Raw genomic sequence first — 24,471 nt, 5'->3', positions numbered from 1 at the left:
CGGACCTACACACACACACTCACATACACTCAGCTTTATACATTAGATATATCTTTACTGTGCTTAGAGCTCAATTTTTCCATCTTCGCATCGACATTGACTTAGATGGTAAAATTGTATTTGCCTGTAGTCACCACTAGAGGGAGCTTACTGCATACTGTTTCATTCCTGAGTTCAATAGTATGCAGTGAGCTCTCCCTGATGGTATTTTTTAATTTAACCAGTTCAAGACCAGACACAATGTAGCTATTTTTCACAGGGATTCATTTAATGGCTATAACTTGTTTATCTGTTGGGCTAGCAATGTTTTTTTTTCGGAAATAATTCAGGTTTCTTTTCCTATCATTTTCATAAAATTACGTTTAGGCTTATGTTTAGAATTTTTAGAAAAAATTATGCTTTTAAAAGGTTTATATTTCAGATATTATTTCTGGTAATAGTATAATATTACGTTAAAATATTATTATTATTTTTTTTATTTAGCATTCGTCATTATCTACTGTCAGTTTTGATATATCACATGTCTACTTTCGGTTAATCGGACCTGGGCAAAAGGTCTGACAATATGAGCATTTTTTTTATTTTTATGGTCTGTCCCTCAAAGATGAGAAAGACCATTGGGAGACTGTTATTATTATTATTATTATTATTAAATTCAATTTAGATTTAACTACTGTATATAAATATATATTTATTATTAAATGTATCATTGTAGATGTATTTGAGATAAGTTTTTAGAGTGGAATTGCGATGTGCACCTGCACTAAATTTATGAAAATGACGCACAGTAATAATATATTTGGTGCGAGTGCAATGTGGTTGCACTTGTTTCAGTAAGGGGGATGCCTTGCATGGAGTTGCGAGTTTTTTGCACTTCATAAATGTGTCACAAAAGTGATCTATTCTGTAATTCTGACCAAATTTTCACTCCAAATCTATAGCTGGCTCTGGAAAAATAAAAGTTTTTTGTGCAAGAGGCCCCAAAAAGTCTCAAAGCCCCTACTTCCGACAATCCTGTCCTAAAAGGACTGTAATGCTTTGCTCATCCTGTAGGGGCACTGCAGTGCACAGAGCTCTAAAAACAAAGTATTTGCTCCACTTCTGGCTCATCTGTACAATAGACCAGACTGTAGAAAACATGGCTGCTTTGTTCCAGAAACATCGCCACTCTTGTCCATGGGCCGTGTCTGGTATTGCAGCTCAGCACCATCCAATGAATGACCAAGCAATGCGATGCCTAGAGTTCTTTACCCTCTTATCCACTGGGAGCAATACTGCCGCAGAACTCTAGGTGGCGCTATTGCTGCAGCTGTCTAGCTGTTCAACCACTGCAGCTCCTCTAGAATCTCTACAGTTTTAATAATGGAATATGGTGGGGGGGGGGGGGGGGGGGGATTATTGACATCATCGACATTTTGTTACAGAAAATAATCCTGAGAAAGAAAGACACGGGAACATCATGTGATGACATCAGTAGAGGAGGCAGCATGCACACGCCACATCACCACAGACACTGCACGTCACAGAGAATATACGGATTCATTGCTTCAGTTTTATTCTGGTGATGGGTTAGGAGGGGCAAAATATGAAAAAATACCTACTACCCCCAAATATAATCTATATAATAAACATACCAATCTGCCAGACCTCGAGATAGATATAGAGATAGATAGACAATAGATAGATAGATAATAGATAGATAGATATGAGATAGATGATAGATAGATAGATAGATAGATAGATAGATAGATAGATAGATAGATAGATAGATAGATATGAGCTAGATAGATAGATAGATAGATAGATAGATAGATAGATATGAGATAGATGATAGATAGATAGATAGATAGATAGATAGATAGATAGATATGAGCTAGATAGATAGATAGATAGATAGATAGATATGAGATAGATGATAGATAGATAGATAGATAGATAGATAGATAGATAGATAGATAGATAGATAGATAGATAGATAATAGATAGATAGATAGATAGATAGATAATAGATAGATAGATAGATAGATATGAGATAGATAATAGATAGATAGATAGATAGATAGATAGATAATAGATAGATAGATATGAGATAGATAGATAGATAGATAGATAGATAGATAGATAGATAGATAGATAGATAGATAGATATGAGCTAGATAGATAGATAGATAGATAGATAGATAGATATGAGATAGATGATAGATAGATAGATAGATAGATAGATAATAGATAGATAGATAGATAGATAGATAATAGATAGATAGATAGATAGATATGAGATAGATGATAGATAGATAGATAGATAGATAGATAGATAGATATGAGCTAGATAGATAGATAGATAGATATGAGATAGATAGATAGATAGATAGATAGATAATAGATAGATAGATAGATAGATAGATAGATAGATAGATAGATATGAGATAGATAGATAATAGATAGATAGATAGATAGATAGATAGATAGATAGATAGATAATAGATAGATAGATAGATATGAGATAGATAGATAGATAGATATGAGATAGATGATAGATAGATAGATAGATAGATAGATAGATAGATAGATGGATAGATAGATAGGAGATAGATAGATAGATAGATAGATAGATAATAGATAGATAATAGATAGATAGATAGATAGATAGATGGATAATAAATAGATAGATATGAGATAGATAGATATGAGATAGATAGATAGATAGATAGATAGATAGATAGGAGATAGATAGATAGATAGATAGATAGATAGATAGATAATAGATAGATAGATACATAGATAGATAGATAGATAGATAGATAGATAATAGATAGATAGATAGATATAATATAGATAGATAGATAATAGATAGATAATAGATAGATGATAGATAGATAGATAGATAATTAATAGATAGATAGATAGATATAATATAGATAGATAGATAGATAGATAGAAGATAGATAGATAATAGATAGATGATAGATAGATAGATAGATAATAGATAGATAGATAGATAGATAGATAGATAATAGATAGATAATAGATAGATAGATAGATAAAATATAGATAGATAGATAATAGATAGATAATAGATAGATGGATAGGAGATAGATATTAGATATTAGACAGATAGATCAAAAATAAAGAAATTCCGCGGCACTTCCATAAATGTGCATTTATTCACCCGGTATCATGCTAGACAGACAGACAGACGCCGGCTTTGTATTTCCCGGACACTATGAGGCTCGGATCGCAGACTACATGCTCAGAGTTAATCACTGTCTGACACGGGATCCCACGTATCACATTGCGGTGGCCGGTGTGACAGCCGGGCAGTCGGTGACATGCCATCACTCTCTGTCTCTGTGGAGCTGTTATGTAATACGTTCAGGACGCTCTAATCCAATCGTGCCCGGCCGCGCTGTAATCAGACAAAGCCACTTCTGACCTATTGGCGGAGGAAGCTCCGGACTATAAATAGCAGGATAAGGTCTGCCGGGTGGACACGGCAGAGAAGATACCGCCATACAGCTTCCCTATCCGATGACACTCCTGACACTTAAAGGGGTGTCTCACTTGGAAACCCCATCTTCAAACACATTATTAATGAACTTAGAATAAAAGGTTCTCCTCTCTTCGGGACCCTCATCTAGTATCCAGAAAAGAGAGCAATATCTATGGGGGTCCTCTCCTGACGATTTTCATCCAGAGCATAGAGCAACTGCAAAAAGGGTCTCTAACCCCAGGGGGCCCTGCATGTATGTGCACTACCTGGCAGCCCACAGGTTTCAATGGAAGTAATACTTCATTTCTCCTGTGGTGGCGCTGCAGTGAAGTTGAATACCTACTGTCCGTTCTCCCATGATCTCTGGGGGGATCTCAGCAACAGGATCCATAGGTGGCACACAGTGGATGGGGATCCTATTACAGATTTTTTATTGGGGCCCCGAATCATTAAAGGGGTTGTTCCATTATTAATTTTCTACAGTTTTCACATCGGCACCTGGGTGTGAATACTTTTGTAACTGCATGCAATAAAAAATGTATTATAGCTACTGAGCTATTCACTGAAATCTATCAGTATAGCGCCACCTGCTGTTTGCTGTTTTTCTGATTTCTCTGTCCTGCGCACTGAGATGGAAGCACGTGCTCAGTTCCATCCTTCAAATGCGACTAGCTCCAGCGGGAAGGACACGCCCTCTGAGAAAGGACACGCCCCCTAAGCCGACACCTTGAAATAAATCTAGCAGAACAATTGGAGCAATGAATGGGGAGATCTCTGGATCCACGTGAGGTGCAGGGCTAGAAAGAGGTTGTCATGGACTCTACATTAATCATGGGACAACCCCTTTAAGTTACATCTTTGAGGGGATAGATTTAGACAAGATAGGACAAGAGAAGACAAATCAAGGCGCCCATCAGATTGCTCAACTCTATTTGGAACAACTTAAAGGGGTTAAAAAATATATAGAAATACTTTTTTGAAAAAAATATATTTTTGGGGGTCATGTTTCGAGAGACTGCAGTTTAATGCCAGAAGCTCCAGGGCGCAGAACCTCAGTTGTGGTCATTTTGCATTTCTAGATTCAGCTCGGGGTGACTTCCTTCTCATTGAAGAGACCCAGCGGGTGTGGGGGGGGGGGGGGGGGGGGACTTATCTTCAGGCAATGCTCAATGGGAAAAAAATATGCAAATGAACTCACGTCTGCCAAACCAGAGACTGCTCCAAAAGGAAGAGCCACAAATCTATAGACCTCTGGTCCCCATCAGGTCAATCAATGCCTTACTGACGAGGGGCAGGAGCCCTGACCCAGCTGTCTACAGACGGGCGTCTCTTCCTCTTGGGGGGAGTCTCTGGTTTGGCTGATTTGCATTCATAGACTCTGCGGCGTATCTTGAGTTACAAGGAGAACATCCTCAGAGACAGTGCATATAATGACTGTGCGGGACTGGCGGATAGCAGTCATTTTTTATTTCCCTCCTGGCTCTTGTAATTACAGGGGATCCGGACCGGCCTCATCTATTTCAAAGTCTCAATTTCCAGGTTTTACGGAAAAACCCTTTTCCTACCGGGCGACGAGTAATCGGCTTTTTCCAGCTGTTCACTGAGGATGCGCCTGCTTATTTCAGATAAAAAATAATCTATACAGTATGTTTACTCCAAACCCCTCGGATTTAGCTATCTGTTCTCCGATAACGTCCGCGAGATTCCGCTGCCAACAATCTTGTTTTTCACGTGGATGTTTTGCACAATTTTTTTCTGCTTCAGGACTCTTTAAAGGGAAACAGTCTCCGGGAAAGGTTCTCTTTAGAATCAAAACTGCACCGATGTCACAGCGACACCGAATCAATGACTCTGTGAAGTGCCAATGGGGAAGTCTGAAAAAGTCAGCTCCTCCTCCTGGACTCTTCAGGCACAAGCTCCTCCCACCTGACTTATCAGATCAATGGTTTCCAAGTAGCTGCAAAACTACAACTCCCGGCTTGATAATGAGTTGTGAAATCAAACGTTAGACCGCTGCAATGTGACCCTATTCCCAAATAATTACCTCTACCAGACACGCCCCCTTTCTAAACCGTATCCCTTTAATGAGAGTCCACGCCCCCTTGATTGATGCAGCCCGCCCACTCCCTGTGTGTGTGTTTGGATGCCAGGGATGTCTCTGATGACGCAGCATCCTGGTGTCACACACAGTTAGGGCTCAACTTTAGGAGGGGGTGGGAGGTTTCCCTGCAGGGGCATACACAAAAATCATGGGGGCCCCATAGTAAAAGATAGAATTGCCCCCCCCCCCCCCCCAATTAATAAAGCATAGTTGGACCTGGCATTGTTTTCTGTCACTTTTCTAAGGCCTGTATTACACCAACAGATCATCTGACCAATATCAAAAGATCTGTGTGAAACAATGATCGGTCAGAAAATCTGTCAGATAATCTGTTGGTCTAATACAGGCCTTAGGCTTCGTACACACATATAGCTTTTTTGTGAAGTTTGGGCCACACTTCCTAGACTATGCTGCAAAACCACTTCTAACCCCCATAAAATGCACCGAAAGTGAAGAAAAACATCTCAAAAAGCACTATTTGTAGTACATTTTATAGACGTGCAATGCTGGAAAAACACTGCAAAATAAAATGTTTCTATCCAAAAAGTGCCATAAATACCCTGATTAATTCCCCCCCCTTGTAAAGTATAAAGTTCTGGCTACCTGCTGCCACCACTAGGGGGAGCTCAGAACATAGGAATTGATACAGCTACAATAGAATTCAATAGGAGCTGTATAACATCTCTATGCAGTGAGCTCCCCCTAGTGGCTGCTGTAGAAAGTTCATTTGACTATGACAGGAAGCAGTGAAAGCAGCTCAGTGCGGGGCCTGGTCTGCCTCCATGCAAGGTACGCCACTGCTTCCCTGGCACCTGTGGGATTTGCCAACTCTACCAGGAACCCAGAAGAGCTTTCCTTTTTTTTTCTGGGAGCCTCCCACATGTTCTGGGACAGTTGGCTAGTATGTTTACAGGACCCAGCAAGTGGATGAAAATCTATCTAAACCTCCTTCATGTGCTACGTAAATTTTCTGCCAATTTGTGTCGTGGATTTTCACCTTGGGTTTCCGCTCTGCAGTAAAACCACATCTGCAGAAAAATCTGCATGCAACACAAAAATCTGCATTTGCATCCTGTGTGAACTCGCCCTTAAAGTAAATTGGACTGAGTGCTCTACTGCTGCCAAGCTCCATAGGCGCAGGGATACTGCTGTCTAACTGCAGGCCTAGTATCATACAACCCAACTCTCAAGACTGACCCGTCAAATGGACCCAATACAGCCAATTAAACCACCATTATATGGCAGGAGTACCTACCACTGGTAGAAATATCTACCATATTCTGCCCTCTCAAAGATTAAAGGAGCACTCCGGGCCCTGGTGCAAAGCCTGATGGACACAGTAATTCTCTCTTTGGCATCCTTTGAATCTTGAGTCATGCACAGCCCCCACGTGTCCTACATTATGCACAATTCGGTGCGTAAATCTTGGCTAGAGTGTTCCTTTAACCCTGACCAGCAATATTCTGTCCAGTATATGGATTTCCACAATTTCTAGATATCTCCTACTCAAAAAGCATCTACTTTACAGGACTCAGCGTTGTCGACTTAAATGGAAGATTTTTTATCATCATGTTGTTTTCGATGTGAGCTCATTGATTACTTTATCTTAAGCGATCGGAGCTATGGTTTTCTGAGCTCCAAATCCTCTGCATAGACATAGACTGAAAAGGTAATTTTGAAACCTGCAGCCACCACTAGAGGGAGCTAACTGCATACTGTGTTATCATTCAGTTGTATACACTGTATGTCGTAAACTCCCTCTAGTGGTGGCAGCAAGAATTTAAATCTGTCTATGCAGTTTTGTATCAGAAAACCTGAGCTCTATCCCCTATAAAATACGTGAAGAAAGTAATCAATGCAGAAGATGGAACTTTTTTAGACTAAAAAAAAATGGGCAGACATTCACTTTTAGGTGTGAACTGGTTCCTATCCTAAAGACTCATTTTAGTAGCTTCCATGGTTCAGCAGAAAATTCCTCTATACTATTATTGAAATACCTTCGTCAGGACGATCACCAAGGAGTCAATGTGGAAATCTAGGACCAACAATGACGTTTATAATCAAGTCTATAATGGAAACATTACCATGCTGGGCTCTTAATAGCAAATCAGACAATGCAGAGCTGCAGTGTAAAGCACGGGGGAGCGACAGAGAGAGGTAAGGAGCAGCACTTCTAATCATTTTTATAAGAAATAATAATGCAGGAGGTAGGTTTCTGGCTTCCACAAACTCCAATAGACACTTGACACCATGGACACATTGTAGAATGAATGTGACCATTAAAGGGGTTGGACAGAATTAGGAAAAACATGGCTATTTTCCTCTAAACAACAGCTCCACAGGTCGTGTGTGGTATTGCAGCTCAATTTCATTCACTTCGCAATACTGAACACAACCCATGGACAGGAGTGGAAGTAACACATGAAAGTAACAGGGTCCTGACGCACATTTTGCACTGGGGCCCAGAAGCATTGAGGAACCGCCCCCCCCCCCCCCCCCCAGATTAAGTGGGAACTCTACAAAAACTATACATAAAGTTATTGGTTTCACAAAATATTCCAGACTGATGAAAGACGCTTCACTATTACAACAGGCAACATAATAATACAAGAATCATGAAAGACATGACAAAGAAAAACATCAGCAAGAGAAACATGCAAAATGCTGCAAGGTTATAAAGAGGCAAACACAAGGCAAGCGGTAAAACATCACAGCGGGCATCATGCGGGCAACACTGCAATACAAGAGGCGGCAGACCATGCCCTGGGTGCAATAATACACAGCTGAGGACGGGGGGACTACTAGATGTCATACAGGACTACCAGCGAATGAGAGATGAGGGATTACTGCCGACAGAAACTAATTCACCCCAATATCTATCTATCTATCTATCTATCTATCTATCTATCTATCTATCTATCTATCTATCTATTATCTATCTATCTATTATCTATTATCTATCTATCTATCTATCTATCTCATATCTATCTATCTATCTATCTATCTATCTATCTATTATCTATCTATCTATCTCATATCTATCTATCTATCTATCTATCTATCTATCTCATATCTATCTATCTATCTATCTATCTATCTATCTATCTATCTATCTATCTATCTATCTATCTCATATCTATCTATTATCTATCTATTATCTATCTATCTATCTATCTATCTATCTATCTATCATCTATCTATCTATCTATCTATCTATCTATCTATCTATTATCTATTATCTATCTATCTATCTATCTATCTATTATCTATCTATCTATCTCATATCTATCTATCTATCTATCTATCTATCTATCTATCTATCTCATATCTATCTATCTATCTATCTATCTATCTATCTATCTATCTATCTATCTATCTATTATCTATCTCATATCTATCTATTATCTATCTATTATCTATCTATCTATCTATCTATCTATCTATCTATCTATCTATCTATCTATCTCATATCTATCTATTATCTATCTATTATCTATCTATCTATCTATCATCTATTTATCTACGTTGAAGAAAGACGGCAGCACTCCAAGGGAGTGCTGCCATCTTTCTTCAACATATGTACATGGGACCTTGGTCACAGGTCCTTGATAGGATTTGCACCCGTTTTTAATGTGTGCTGCTTTTTTATTTTCTATCTATCTATCTATCTATCTATCTATCTATCTATCTATCTGTCTCTCTATCTACTTATCTATCTATCTATCTATCTATCTATCTATCTATCTATTTATCTATCTATCTCATATCTATCTATCTATCTATCTATCTATCTATTATCTATTATCTATTATCTCTCTATCTATCTCATATCTATCTATCTATCTATTATCTATCTATCTATTATCTATCTATCTATCTATCTATCTATCTATCTATCTATCTACTTATCTATCTTTCATTATACTTGATTGTGGAGTCTTCTGTCTAATTTTCATACATGTTCCCTTCTTGACAATAGAAAACAAACCCCATAAAATGTGTAACAAACTGATGATTATTGTATAAACGAATAAAAAGAGTGATACTCACCTTGCCGATCCTCTGCTGATACTGCTGATACCGCCCTGGTTCCCTGTTCACCAAGCCCCCTACCGATTGGCTGCAGTGGTCACATGCTATTACCCATGGCGCCAGGTAAACATAGACTGGCGGGTCATCGGGACAGTATCAGCAGAGGATTGACAAGGTGAAAGTTACTCCTTTTGTTAGTTGTTAGGATTATTAGATTGAACAGCAGTATTGATTAGAGATTAAGTAATAGAACCAGGGGTCTATGACTTTTTTCACAGGTCTGTATATTAACACTATCCAGCTGGACTATAAGGGAAGATAAGAATGAGATTGAACATGTAGGTGAAGCAGGATGTTATGAGACAAAATAAAAGAAAATGGTAAAGTAGGAAGGATGTATACCAGTAAGAGAAGATATAGAGCAGAAGGACGAGGAGTAGTGGAGGTAGAAGAAGATATAGCATGAGTACCTCTTCTGATGGAAAAACAAACGAACAGACCAACTTTGTTCATAACAACAAGATCTTTTGTTTTCACTAATGTCTTTGACTGAGAAGATCATTTTACACAAAGTTGGCCCGTTGATATCTTCTCCTGATGATCCTGAAGAAATGTAGAGGATGAAGGATAATTGGTGATGAAGATACAGCAGGAGGAAAATAAATAGCAGATGTTGCTAAAATAGAAGAAAAATGATAATACCAAAAATGCTGTAAGAAAGGAAGAGAAGACCCTAAAGGAGGACACAAGACTGCAGAAGGATATGAAGGAGGTAAGACAGAAGGAACATCTACAGTAGCAGGAGAAGATAGTTGGTGAAGATAAAGTAGGATGAAGAGATACTGAAGATTGAGGGGTTAACATATAGAAGAAGAATAGATTGCACCAGGAGAAGATATAGAAAGTGAAAAACACAGGATGAGGAGATACCATAGTAGAAGATGAAACAATAAGACAAGAATGTAGAGTAGGAGTTGATACAGAAGAGAAATATAGTACAGGGGGAAATATACAGAATGAGAAGATACATTAATGGGAGAAAAAAAGAAACTCCAGTAGGAGGATATGATAGGAAGAGAGGACACAAGTGGAGGATACAGTAAGAATAAAGCTTAGGCAGGGTACTGGCTCTCCTTAAAGAGACCAGGTATGGTATGGAGACTTATTGGCAATGCTCACCGGAGAAACAATATGCAAAGAGGTATCTTCCAAGGAAAGAGAACCATCTCGCTAGCACCACCTGGAAGTGGCTCCCTATGAGTCAAAATCCAACTTTTTAACAAGCATTGGAACATGACAAGTGAAAATAGCCAAGCCAAATATCTGTTGTTAAAAGTTTGGATTTGGACTCATAAGGAGCCACTTCCAGGTGGGGATAGAGAGATGGTTCTCTTTCCTTGGGAGATACCTCTTTGCATATTGTAGAGAATAAGAATATAGGAATACAATGAAAAGATATATAAGAGGCTTCAGAGGTCCAGAAGAAACATAAAACATGGAAGATGTATGAGTAAAGAGATATAGTAGAAGAAGCAGACAATCCACGAGGAAAAGGAGAAGATGTGGCAGAAGAAGAAAATATTGAGTGGATACAGTAAAAGAATAAGATATGAGGAGATCAAGAAAAATCTGCAATGTATAAGCTGATACAGTAGAAGAAATTATTGCTTTAGGAGAAGATACAGCAGAATAAGTAGATATTATATAGGAATGCAAGATACAATATAAGATATGGTAAAGAATATATTGTATGAGAAGATATAGTAGAATAAGATATTATATGAGATATTATATGAGGAGAAGATACAGCCGAAGAAGATATATGATGAGGAGATACAGCAGAAGAAGATATTATATGAGGGGAAGATATCGAAGAATAATATATCATATGGGGGGAAGATACAGCAGAAGATATTATATAGGAAGAAGATATAGCACAAAAAGATATTATATTAGGAGAAGATACAGCAGAAGAAGATATTATATGAGGAGGAGATACAGAAGATGGAGAAATTATATGAGGAGAAGATACAGCAGAAGAAGATATTATATGAGGAGGAGATACAGAAGATGGAGAAATTATATGAGGAGAAGATACAGCAGAAGAAGATATATGAGAGGAAGATATCGAAGAAGAATATATCACATGAGGGGAAGATACAGCAGAAGATATATGAGGAGGAAATACAGAAGAAGAAGATATTTTGAGGAGATACAGCAGAAGAAGAAATTGTATGAGGAAGGGATATATGTAGTTAGAAGAATAAGTATAAGAATCTGCTACAGTAGAAAAAGATATGATATGAGGAGGTGATATAACAGAAGAATATATATGAGGAGAATATGCAATAGAAGAAAATTCAGTAAGAAGATGTGCAGAGGAAGGAGTAAAAAAAAAAAGTTGAAACTAGATCTTTTCTAGATCTGGTGTGACTACATTGACTTCATCGTGATTACCTATGACTTTGCTTCTACTTATACTGTATATGATAGATGAATGTAGAGCATAGTTTTTATGTACAGTATAAGCACTTAAAGGGGTTGTCCGATTTTTACTATTAATGACCTATCCTCGGGATAGGTCATCAATATCAGATCGGTGGGTGTCCGACACCCGTCACCCCCACCAATCAGCTGTTTGAAGGGAAAGCAGTGATTATATCAGCGCTGTCTTCTCTGGTCTGTTTACCTGTTCGCCAAAGCAACTGCACCGGTGAGCAGTGTAATTATAAGTATGGCGTCCGTTCACTTCTATGGGACGGCTCTGCAGTATTCACTTGAACAGACTGAGCCATCCCATAGAAGTGAATGGGGACGCCATACTTATAATTACACTGCTCACTGCTCCAATTGCTTCGGCGAGCAGGTATACAGAGCAGAGAAGGCATTTCCTTTCAAACAGCTGATCGGCGGGGGTCCCGGGTGTCTCGAACCCCCCGAACTGATATTGATGACCCATCATTGCATGCACTTTGCATATCCAGCGTATAATACACACCTCCCTTAAGTGGTGAAAAACACCACGAAAACAATTTACACACAACATATGAGTGGGCTGATCTCACAGTCAATCGATTTAGTCTATCCTTGCATAACATTGTTTTATTTCATCCCTTTAATTTTAAGAAAATTTTAATTTGATGTCATCTTTAGGTTTGGCATTTGCCTCAACGGATACATTCGGTAGGTTAATTCTGCCCTCCAGAGCGTTTGCATAACCATTTTGAAGATTCATGTTAGAGAAAAGGTTAAAGATGGATGTGTTCCCTCTGAGGCTTCCATTACTGAGGTCCGCTCAAGCATGCTTTATACTACTTGACACGAGATAAAGTTTCACTTACGTTCTGCTTGCCCACAATGTTATCGAATGGAAGTTCCGGGCTCCAAGACCCCTCCGTAAAAGTTGCGCCGCTGTTCCTCCTGTCTGTCGGACTCACCGACTCTTTCACTATATCTTCTGGGAGCGTCAGGAGGTTCTCCTCAGGTTGTTTTATTAGGTAGGTCTCGATATTGTGTTTTCTCAAAAATTCATTTCTTTCCTTTCCGTGTCCTTCTTCAACATTATAATCCCCGTTAAGGCAGTCAAGAGAAGCTTTTGATATATGAATTCTCCTTTAAAGAGCAAAGAGGCGCAATTACTTGACATGAATATGTGTATATGGAAGATCATGAAAGACATACATAATAATGTAGGAACCTGATACTTGGAGGGGTTGACTCGTGAAGACAGTCGCTGCCCCTGTGGAGGTTCTTAATACCCATTAAACTGGGAACATAACCTACTGTAGAATGGCCTGCCCGTTTCTAGGAGCTCAATAACATTTACATGGGATACCCACATGTTATGTACACTGTTGATGACTTTGAAGCCACATAATGGATCTATCTAAGGGTCAGAAGATACGTACAGAACATCATGGAAATCAAGATGGGCAACCCTCCCTGTGCCAGTTTAGAACTTTCCTATTCATACCTAGGATGGTCTTGGGTAGAAACATCATCTGCACAAGAGTCCATTACGAAGGGGGCCCATTGATACCTTCAAAGGCAGCTTCTTATTGTCTATTAGATTGCTTTCAAAGGGCTTAGCTAATGAATCTCATAGCTCACAAATAACGGGTGATCCTTAGCCCTATTATTGCTATGAGAGCCTATTATAAGCAAGGGACCCATAAACTGCTCTTTCACAGGGGCCATCTGCTGTCTGTAACCGCCCCGGTTGGTCTTCTGCTTCCATATTAGTAGACTTAGAGAAGTCCAACTGGGATGGGGTACTGGCTCTCATTGAAGAAACTCAATGGGGTATGGAAGACTTGTTTTCAGACAATGCAAAATGGGAAAAAGTAGGTAAGGATGCAAAGAGTGACTTTCACGTGTGGCCAAAACCCGTTCAATACATGTTTAGCAGGGTTTTAAATAGCCTGTTAATTGGGTGCATGATTTTGCTGAAAATGTGCGTCCATAAATAATTACGGTAATGGGTGCAGTATAACCGGCAAAAACGTGTGGTCAATTTACAAGCTATTGGACCACATGTGGCAGTTGCCCCATCTGTTCTTACCCTCACTGGATAACAACCAAAGAAATTTGGCTACAGAATCTCTTACCCTGGTATTCCACCTGATTCCAATTTATTTGCAATATCCACATCCCAGGACCACACATCAAATTGCCATTTCCTAAGTCCCAGCACGCCACATAAGACTGAACCAGAGTGGATTCCGATCCTCATATCAATGTCGTGCTTTGTTCGTGATCGTACATATCTGTAATTCAAGAGATACGTCAAAAACATAAATGATCTGTCAAAAAAAAAACACGAGTCCTGAAAACTGTATTCAGCTATTGGTTACACTTAAATAACTGGGAATTTTTTGACCAAAAACTAGATCTCTGGTTGAGGGTTTATAAGGAAAATGATTTTGAGACATAAAGAACAAGAGGTTATGTCCCAATTCTGATGACTTTTCTTCCAGGACATCAGGATATTGGATGTTCCACTGTAAATACAGCAAAACCTCTCCAAAAAAATGATCTCCTTGAGAAGAACAGACCAGACTCAAGACCAGACTTAGAAGACTTTTCAATGCAATTTTGGGTGGTCTTCACAAAAAGGTTTCATTGTATGAGACAACCTGGTAAAAAACTAGACTTAGAAGGCTCCAACAACCGATACCTACTCATCCAGAATATAATCCAGTGATGACCCCGATTGCTATCTTCTTCTGCTTAGAATGTTACTTGCCATCATAAAGAGTGGACTCTAAGTTGCTCCTCCTAGGAGTTCCTCATCAAGTTACATGTGACCTGTCCCCTGCGGAGTCCTAAACCAATGTGGTATGCTGTAAATTATTAAACATATTAAGTCAACTTGGAGTTCCTTCATCAGTATGGTCTAGGAGCTCCTTAGTAACCTCTGATACCTATAATTTACAGGGGGTAGCAAAGGTAGCAATAACATATTGGACCTGGTGCCTAGGGAACCAAATGGTCCCTGTGGAGGCCCTGTCCCACATTTTGCATTAGGCCGAGGACCTACATGTTTACACTGCCCGATTTTGAAGGGACTATCCATCCCGTTAAACCACCAGAGGACAGACTGTATGCAAACCTCACCCAAAAGCAGGCATTTTCTGGTTCCAAATTAGCAATTTAAATGTTGGTAAGAATTCAAGTTTGACGGGTCACCATGATGGGGAGCATAATTTGGCTTGTGTTACATGATATTTTTGGGCTATTCAAGGTTTGTTCACCCTTATCACTTTTTCATGTTCATACAACAGACTCTGACTGATATCCAAAAATACTACGACTCCCAGGACTATAATTGGTCTACAAAAAGCCTGCTGTTGAGGCAAAACACCGAAACCTCAATACTCAATCTGCAAAATCACTGACAAAAAAAGTAGATAAAGCAAGCTAATAACGCCGTCCCGAGAGAAAAGACTTGTTACCGAAACGTTATAATTTTGAGTTGTGAAAACAAATTTCACCCCTCGTCCGTGGCAAGAAAGAAGTGAACATTTACCTAATAGTCTTGATCATGCTGAGTCCCATTTCAACGCAGCAATGAGCGTGGTCTTGACGCGGCTCCGGAAGGCCAGACACACAATAATAACAATCACCCAGGATCTTAATTCTAAGGCAGTGATGTTCCTAAAATAGACGAGAACATACAAAACGTCATACTGCAATGAAAAAACATTACAAGGGTTATTCAAAATAGATTTTCACTTTTATTTTTCTTTTGATCATTTCTATTCATTGAATATTTTCCCTTCATACATGATCCTTGAGAATTCCAAAATATTAACCTTTTTCTGTTTTTGAAATATTCTTTTAAAAAAGCAATATAAAAAGCACAGAATATAACAAGAACTGAGCACGCCACGAGAAATGGTTAAATCAGTTCTACAATATCAGTTTTAGGCACTCCCTAAAAACACATCTTTTTAGGGTGGCCTACCACATCGTTAAAGTGAAGAACCGCGCTGCCTAAACAAGGAATTTTCTCCACCGTGCTATAAGCCCACCGAGTTGATACAGGATAACAGTGCTTCCCAGCTCTGGATTCCAAACGCACCTCCTGGATTCCTCTGCAGGGCAACAAACATCACACCATAGTGAAGCACTTCAAATGCAGGTAAAAAAACTTGTGGTTTATTATACTCACAAACGAGCTAAAATATATAGCATATATAAAATCCTGGTAGTAACACTCCGCTGCCCAAAAAATTCCTTGTTTAGGCAGCGCGGTTCTTCACTTTAACGCATTGGACCTGCAGCGCAAGTACTCAATAGTATCCAAAAGAACTACGTGACTGACTTCCTTTTATTAGACATTCTGATTTTGTGGCCTATCACATCCCCTGATCTAACTCCTCTCCATATATTGCCCATTCATCATCATTTCCTGAACCTGATCCTCCACCAAACATTCCACCCAGAAGCACCACAGATATCCACTGGTGACGGCTCATCCAGCTTTACAGTATATCTGCTCCCCTATTTTCCCAAGATGGCTGGACCATCGTAGAAACCAAGCACTTCTACCTTTTGTGCCATCCCTATCTCCTCATAGTGTCACGGCCATGGTCATGGTCGTGACTCCTGAACCGCAGGCTGTTGCCTGCGGTTTGGTTTAGTTGTTCAACCACAGGTGAGGGCCGCTAGTGTGTTGCCTCACTTGTGGTTGCCGCGGGCAACAAGTGGTTTTGTATGGTCGCAGTATAGCAGCCTGAGCTGTTGCTAGGCAGCTTTCTGCAATGTGCATGCGGTTGCACCTGGCAACCTGTCTGTTAGGTGTGTCTTCTGAATGTCTGGTGTGCACTGTGTTTTATGTTTTGTATGCACTCTGACATTTTCCCTTCGTCTGTGGCTGCCCGTGGTAACGTTTGGTGTTTGTACATGTGGTGGCAGTGTCTCGGCCTTTTGGCCAGCTCCCAGGACACGTTTGCCACGCATGTTGTTGTCAACGGTAACAGCTGCAGTGAGAGTTTGTGTGTATTCCCCTTTATGTGGTTCCACTACACTCCCTGGTGTTGGAAGGGTTAACTTCCTTCCCTGTGTGTCCGAACACTGGGTGTGTCTGTGTCGGTGTGACCACTTGGGCCTATAAAGCCTCAGTGGAGACCTGATGTCTGAGGGGTACTCCAGCCTTGTAGTAAGCTGGAGGCACTCTCCTGGTCACATATAACATCTGCCAGTGAGGGCCACCCTTGTGGTCATAAGTTTATGTCTATGTGATGTTCAGTTGATATTTTCCTTTTGTTATTTGGTGCAGCTATGGATCTGGGTTCCTGTGTGTGGTTGTGTGTTTGCTGGGTTCATTGAATGTTGTGTGGACATCAGCTTGCCAGCACAGGGATCCAGTCAGCAAGGCTGTGGCAGGTAGATGGAACTAGTTCACTTCACCTGCCATATCCATAGGACTGTTTGTGTTCCCCTTTTCCCTGCAGCTTGGCCAGTGAGACTCCTGTTCTTCCGTGTCCAGAGGGAACAGGTCGTCTTACCCTGCTCCTAGTTTAGGGCCGTCCTGAGGGCTAGCAGGGACTTCAAGGTTCCGGAGCATGAGCCCTCCTACCATCAAGGTCGGCTCATGCAGCTAGGAGTCAGGGTCAGATTAGGGATGCGATTAGGAGGTGACCTGCTCCCTAATTCTGTCGTCCTGGTCGAGCAGCGACCACCTTCTTCGATCATCGCACGGCTGAGGGTTTTCCCCATCCTCAGCCGTGACACATAGATTGTAAGCTCTTGTGTCACCCCTATCTGCTCATAGATTGTAAGCTCTTGTGTCACCCCTATCTGCTCATAGATTGTAAGCTCTTGTGTCACCCCTATCTGCTCATAGATTGTAAGCTCTTGTGTCACCCCTATCTGCTCATAGATTGTAAGCTCTTGTGTCACCCCTATCTGCTCATAGATTGTAAGCTCTTGTGTCACCCTGATCTCCTCAAGGATTGTAAGCTCTTGTGTCACTCCTATATCCTCATAGATTGTAAGCTCTTGTGTCACTCATATCTCCTCATAGATTGTAAGCTCTTGTGCCATCCCTATCTCCTCATAGATTGTAAGCTCTTGTGTCATCCCTATCTCCTCATAGATTGTAAACTCTTGTGCCACCCCGATCTCCTCATAGATTGTAAGCTCTTGTGTCACTCCTATCTCCTCATAGATTGTAAGCTCTTGTGCCATCCCTATCTCCTCATAGATTGTAAACTCTTGTGCCACCCCGATCTCCTCATAGATTGTAAGCTCTTGTGTCACTCCTATCTCCTCATAGATTGTAAGCTCTTGTGTCACTCCTATCTCCTCATAGATTGTAAGCTCTTGTGTCACTCCTATCTCCTCATAGATTGTAAGCTCTTGTGCCACCCCGATCTCCTCATAGATTGTAAGCTCTTGTGTCACCCCCTATCTGCTCATAGATGGTAAGCTCTTGTGCCACCCCTATCTCCTCATAGATTGTAAGCTCTTGTGTCATCCCTATCTCCTCATAGATTGTAAGCTCTTGTGAGCAGGGCCCTCATACCTCTTGTTGTAATAATTGACTTGTCTGTTGCTATGTTATATATGACAGTTTGTACATGAACCCCTGAACTGTAATGCGCTGCGGAATATGTTGGCGCTATATAAATAGGGATTATTATTATTGTAAGAAACTGTTGATTTTTTCAATAGTTTTCTATGACTTGTTGCAAGATAAAGTGATGTGATATCACATATCTATCTATCTATCTATCTATCTATCTATCTATCTATCTATCTCATATCTATCTATTATCTATCTATCTCATATCTATCTAATATCTATCTATCTATCTATCTATCTATCTATCTATTATCTATCTATCTATCTATCTATCTATCTATCTCCTATCTATCTATCTATCTATCTATCTAGCTATCTATCTATCTATCTATCTATCTATCTCATATCTATCTATTATCTATCTATCTCATATCTATCTAATATCTATCTATCTATCTATCTATCTATCTATCTATCTATTATCTATCTATCTATCTATCTATCTATCTATCTATCTATCTATCTTCTATCTATCTATCTATCTATCTATCTATCTATCTATCTATCTATCTAATATCTATCTATCTATCTATCTATCTATCTATCTATCTATCTATCTATCTCATATCTATCTATCTATCTATCTATTATCTACAGTATCTTATATCCATCTATCTGCAGAATTGTGGTAAAATATTTGTGGTTGTTATTGATCAGCGAGTCTAGACCCACTGTGCCAACAAACCGGCTAAAGCCTAAGGCCGTTATTCTGGCATTCCCCTGGTATTCACCCTTTAACCCCTGTACAGGGATCTGGCCTTCACTGTAGGGAAGCATCCAGTTCACTACCTCCTCAGATAGTCCTGGTGTAGTTGGCAGCTGGCGCACTGGGATCAGGGACTCTGGACAGCTCAGGGTAAAGAAAATGCACCAAAAATTCAACAATAACGCTGGTATAGTCTGAACAGTCACCAAGACTAGAATCCATTTTTTTTTTTATATAGATCTCGCCAGTTGAAGCTTAGATGGTGGGAGATACAGGATAAACAGGCAGGCAGGGTGATAGTGAAGATACAGGTGAGACAGGCAGATGGACAGGGTTAACTTAAACACAGACAGAACTGAAACTGGAGGTGCTGGAACACAAGCTGGAGCACTGACAGGAACAAACGCAGGATAAACACAGGTACATCACAATAGCTCAAGACTATCAGAACACCCTAGTCGGTCACCGGGGGAACCTAAAGTTCAGGCAACCTCCAGCTCGAGAGGGTGCCTTAAATGCCCAGGGACCCCTAGCCACTGGCTGGGAAAGGATTTTAAAGCACACGCAGAGGCCCTTTGAGAGGCTGGAGGTGAGCGCATGCGCCCTAAGGAGACAGAGGCTGGAGCACAAGGCAGCAGCATGGAGAGTAGTGCGGGTATCATACCTGTAGGGGAGCGTAGGGCAGAGACAGTCGACCTAACAGCAGTGTCCCTGCCTATCTCCCTAACTGATCTCTGATCGCTAACCCAAAATCTGTCATTGTAAAAAAACACACCAAACATCTGATTTACCCCCAGCAACCATTCTAATAACAATATATTTCTCAGATGGCACTTCTCCTACACATCATCACGTTGCAATATATAAAAAAAAAAACATAAAAAAAATAATAATAATAAAAAATAGCTCCAGCTCCCAGCCGGCGATGAGTACATTTCAGCTGTGACGGACCGGCTTAATGATGCTAGGAATAGATTATTTATTTGCAGCAATGAAAAGATAAGCAGCGACTGTCTACGTGACGACCGCAGTGGAGGGAGACGTCTGTAATGATACAAGGAAATTGACTACAAGAGACGCAGTGCGCACAAATCCATTAGCAGAACTGTTTGTTCTGCCGAAAACAAACTTATTTAACTAAAACGGATCATAATTAGGAAAGCTTCATTAATAAACCTATAAAAAAAACAACTATTCCTTCAGTTTCTTTAATTTCTCACCTGGTATGTGCAGAATTGTCATTTTCAGGCAATCACCAAAACTAAATGTAAAAATGTGCAAAAAAAATAAAAAAATTCTACTTAAGAAACAAACAAAATAACCTTCATTAACCCTACGAGCTGCTCAAGATTGGGAGCCATGACGCCAATAGCATGGCGTGTGACCGATGAAGCCACTGATTGGCTGAGATGGTCATGTGGTTGCCGCTTGTAAACAAAGGCCAAGGGAGCGCCAGACTGTCTGTGCTGAAAAGGTGGGCACTGGAGCGGTATGGCTATTTTTTGTTTTTTATAACGCTGGCTAATTTTTTTAAATTTATATTTTAAAAATTAAAATTATTTTTTTCAAAGATGAGGCAGACCCTTAAAACAGTGTCGTACTTAGAGAAGTAAGGTCCCCATAGCAAGGACCAAACCAGGCCCCCCACACAGGACAGAAGGGTTTCCGCCTAAACCCCTTTCAATGACCCTTGGCCATTTTTTCCACTGCCTCATTTACTAAAAGTTGTTTCTTTAGAGGGTAGAGTCCTGACCAAGTTTTCACCTCCAGTAGAAGAGGAGAGGATACCAACTGGGCCCTCTCTTGCCCTGGGCCCAATAGCAGTTGCATGGTCTGCCGCTATCGTAGTTACGCTCCTGCCTTTAAAGAGGATCTGTCACCTGGTAAAACTTTTAAATCTGCCCACCTTCCTTAAAGGTGGGCATCGCGAGATTACGGCAATCTATCGGTGATGAAAGGAGGAGATTCGGAGGACATAGGCGGTGCTGGGCTCCTTCACAGGCGGGCGTGGCTGGGCACCAAGAAGGTTCGTACAGCCCCCTGGGCAGCTACAAGACTAATTTACATATCTCTAAAATCCTTTTTTAAAGAAAATAAAAGCACACAGTCTTATAGGACAGGTATATTGCGGACATGCTAGCGGCGATCTAGCCGTGCATGTCCGCAGCTCTATAACCCAAAACTTGGTGACAGAATCCCTTTAATTATCTCCCTTGAGTAGTCCAATGCTTTTTTCCTCCTCTTCCCGTTCCAGCACACAATATAAAAAGCTGGGCGTTTTTAGTCAATGGGACGTTCCCCACCAATCAGTGCTCAAGGGGGAGTGATCTTCACAGCCCTAGCACTGTTCAACCCTTGACTAAAAAATGACCACCTTTGCTGGAACTACAGGACCTGATAATGTAGGAATGCAGAGGGCACAAGATTACTCAAGAAGGCAGCACCAGTTGAGGGGGTGGTAGATCTAAAAGTAATAGGTCCTCCTTATATAGTATTTATTTTGATTGGACAGAAGTGCACTTTTGGTCAGGCATGCATGTGTTATGAATGGGGAAAGGGAAAAAGCAGCTCCCAGGCATTAAAGGCGGTGGCTTATCCAAAAGGATTGGGCGTGTTTTAAGGGCATCTGTCAGCAGTTTTGTCCCTATGACACTGGCTGACCTGTTACATGTGCGCTTGGCAGCTGATGACATCTGTGTTGGTCCCATGTTCATATGTGCCCACATTGTTGAGAAAAATGATGTTTTATTATATGCAAATTACACCTAGAGGCTCTGCTCTCTCTGCAACTGCCGCGTCCTCTGCACTTTGATTGACAGGACCAGGGGTGATAATGTTCTCACTGCCTGGTCCTGCAGAGGACACGGCAGTTGCAGAAAGAGCAGAGCCTCGTAGAGGCTCATTTGCATATAATAAAACATAATTTTTCTCAGCAATGCGGGCACATATGAACATGGGCTCAACACAGATATCTTTAGCTGCCAAGTGCACATGTAACAGGTCAGCCAGTATCATACAGTCAGGTCCATAAATATTGGGACATCAACACAATTCTAACATTTTTGGCTCTATACACCACCACAATGGGTTTGAAATGAAACGAACAAGATGTGCTTTACCTGCAGACTGTCAGCTTTAATTTGAGGGGATTTACCTCCAAATCAGGTGAACGGTGTAGGAATTACAACAGTTTGCATCTGTGCCTCCTACTTGTTAAGGGACCAAAAGTAATGGGACAGAATAATAATCATAAATCAAACTTTCACTTTTTAATACTTGGTTGCAAATCCTTTGCAGTCATTTACAGCCTGAAGTCTGGAACGCATAGACATCACCAGACGCTGGGTTTCATCCCTGGTGATGCTCTGCCAGGCCTCTACTGCAACTGTCTTCAGTTCCTGCTTGTTCTTGGGGCATTTTCCTTTCAGTTTTGTCTTCAGCAAGTGAAATGCATGCTCAATCGGATTCAGGTCCGGTGATTGACTTGGCCATTGCATAACATTCCACTTCTTTCCCTTAGAAAACTCTTTGGTTCCTTTTGCAGTATGCTTTGGGTCATTGTCCATCTGCAGCTGTGAGTTCTGAAGCATTTGGCTGAATATGAGCAGATAATATTGCCCAAAACACTTCAGAATTCATCCTGCTGCTTTTGTCAGCAGTCACATCATCAATAAATACAAGAGAACCAGTTCCATTGGCAGCGATACATGCCCATGCCATGACACTACCACCACCATGCTTCACTGATGAGGTGGTATGCTTAGGATCATGAGCAGTTCCTTTCCTTCTCCATATTCTTCTCTTCCCATCACTCTGGTACAAGTTGATCTTGGTCTCATCTGTCCATAGGATGTTGTTCCAGAACTGTGAAGGCTTTTTTAGATGTCGTTTGGCAAACTCTAATCTGGCCTTCCATTTTTTGATGCTCACCAATGGTTTACATCTTGTGGTGAACCCTCTGTATTCACTCTGGTGAAGTCTTCTCTTGATTGTTGACTTTGACACACATACACCTACCTCCTGGAGAGTATTCTTGATCTGGACAACTGTTGTGAAGGGTGTTTTCTTCAACAGGGTAAGAATTCTTCGGTCATCCACCACAGTTGTTTTCCGTGGTCTTCCGGGAATTTTGGTGTTGCTGAGCTCACCGGTGCGTTCCTTCTTTTTAAGAATGTTCCAAACAGTGGTTTTGGCCAGGCCTAATGTTTTTGCTATCTCTCTGATGGGTTTGTTGTGTTTTTTCAGCCTAATGATGGCTTGCTTCACTGATAGTGTCAGCTCTTTGGATCTCATCTTGAGAGTTGACAGCAACAGATTCCAAATGCAAATAGCAGACTGGAAATGACCTCTGGACCTTTTATCTGCTCATTGTAATTGGGATAATGAGGGAATAACACACACCTGGCCATGGAACAGCGGAGAAGCCAATTGTCCCATTACTTTTGGTTTCTTAATAAGTGGGAGGCACATATGTAAACTGTTGTAATTCCTAAACTGTTCACCTGATTTGGATGTAAATATCCTCAAATTAAAGCTGACAGTCTGCAGTTAAAGCACATCTTGTTCGTTTCATTTCAAATCCATTGTGGTGGTGTATCGAGCCAAAAATGTTAGAATTGTGTCCATGTCCCAATATTTATGGACCTGACTGTAGGTACAGAACTGCTGACAGATACCCTTTAAATCTAACATCTTGCCACTGAGAGAGGTCGCAATACCCCAATATTTATCAGATGGTCAACCCAGCCTGCCAAAATTGGGTGCAGCTGACAATGTGTTGGATCAGTTTAATCTTCAGTGGTCATCAAGCCATTCACGTCGGCTCATAGAGAAGATCTAAGTGAGTCCCAAATCAGGTTGCCAGGTTTTCCAGGCCAAGACAGAAGGGCCTGGTGTTTCTTTCTACCTCTAACCCATTTCTCACCCCCTTGCTTGCAATAAAGCAATTCCTTAAAGGGGCTGTGTCCCCAATTTATTTTAAAAAAATTTCAAACCAGCACCTGGATCTGAATACTTTTGTAATTGCATGTAATTAAAAGTGTATTGGCACT

At 40.6% G+C, this 24,471-nt stretch overlaps 1 protein-coding gene across 1 annotated transcript in view; it reads right to left on the bottom strand.

The window, feature by feature from the left end:
• Positions 1 to 24,471, bottom strand: part of ADCY8 (adenylate cyclase 8) — a 305,922-nt gene that overhangs the window by 122,412 nt on the left and 159,039 nt on the right. The window contains exons 5-7 of the mRNA XM_040432058.1: positions 15,652 to 15,779; positions 14,231 to 14,389; positions 12,965 to 13,235 (exon numbers count right to left, since the gene is read on the bottom strand). Coding sequence (XP_040287992.1) covers positions 12,965 to 13,235; positions 14,231 to 14,389; positions 15,652 to 15,779 — 558 coding nt within the window. The remainder of the gene's footprint in view (positions 1 to 12,964; positions 13,236 to 14,230; positions 14,390 to 15,651; positions 15,780 to 24,471) is intronic.

This window comes from Bufo bufo, chromosome 5 (assembly GCF_905171765.1).
Source record: "Bufo bufo chromosome 5, aBufBuf1.1, whole genome shotgun sequence".
Lineage (NCBI taxonomy): Eukaryota > Metazoa > Chordata > Amphibia > Anura > Bufonidae > Bufo > Bufo bufo.
This window is presented reverse-complemented; position numbering and strand designations above follow the sequence as displayed.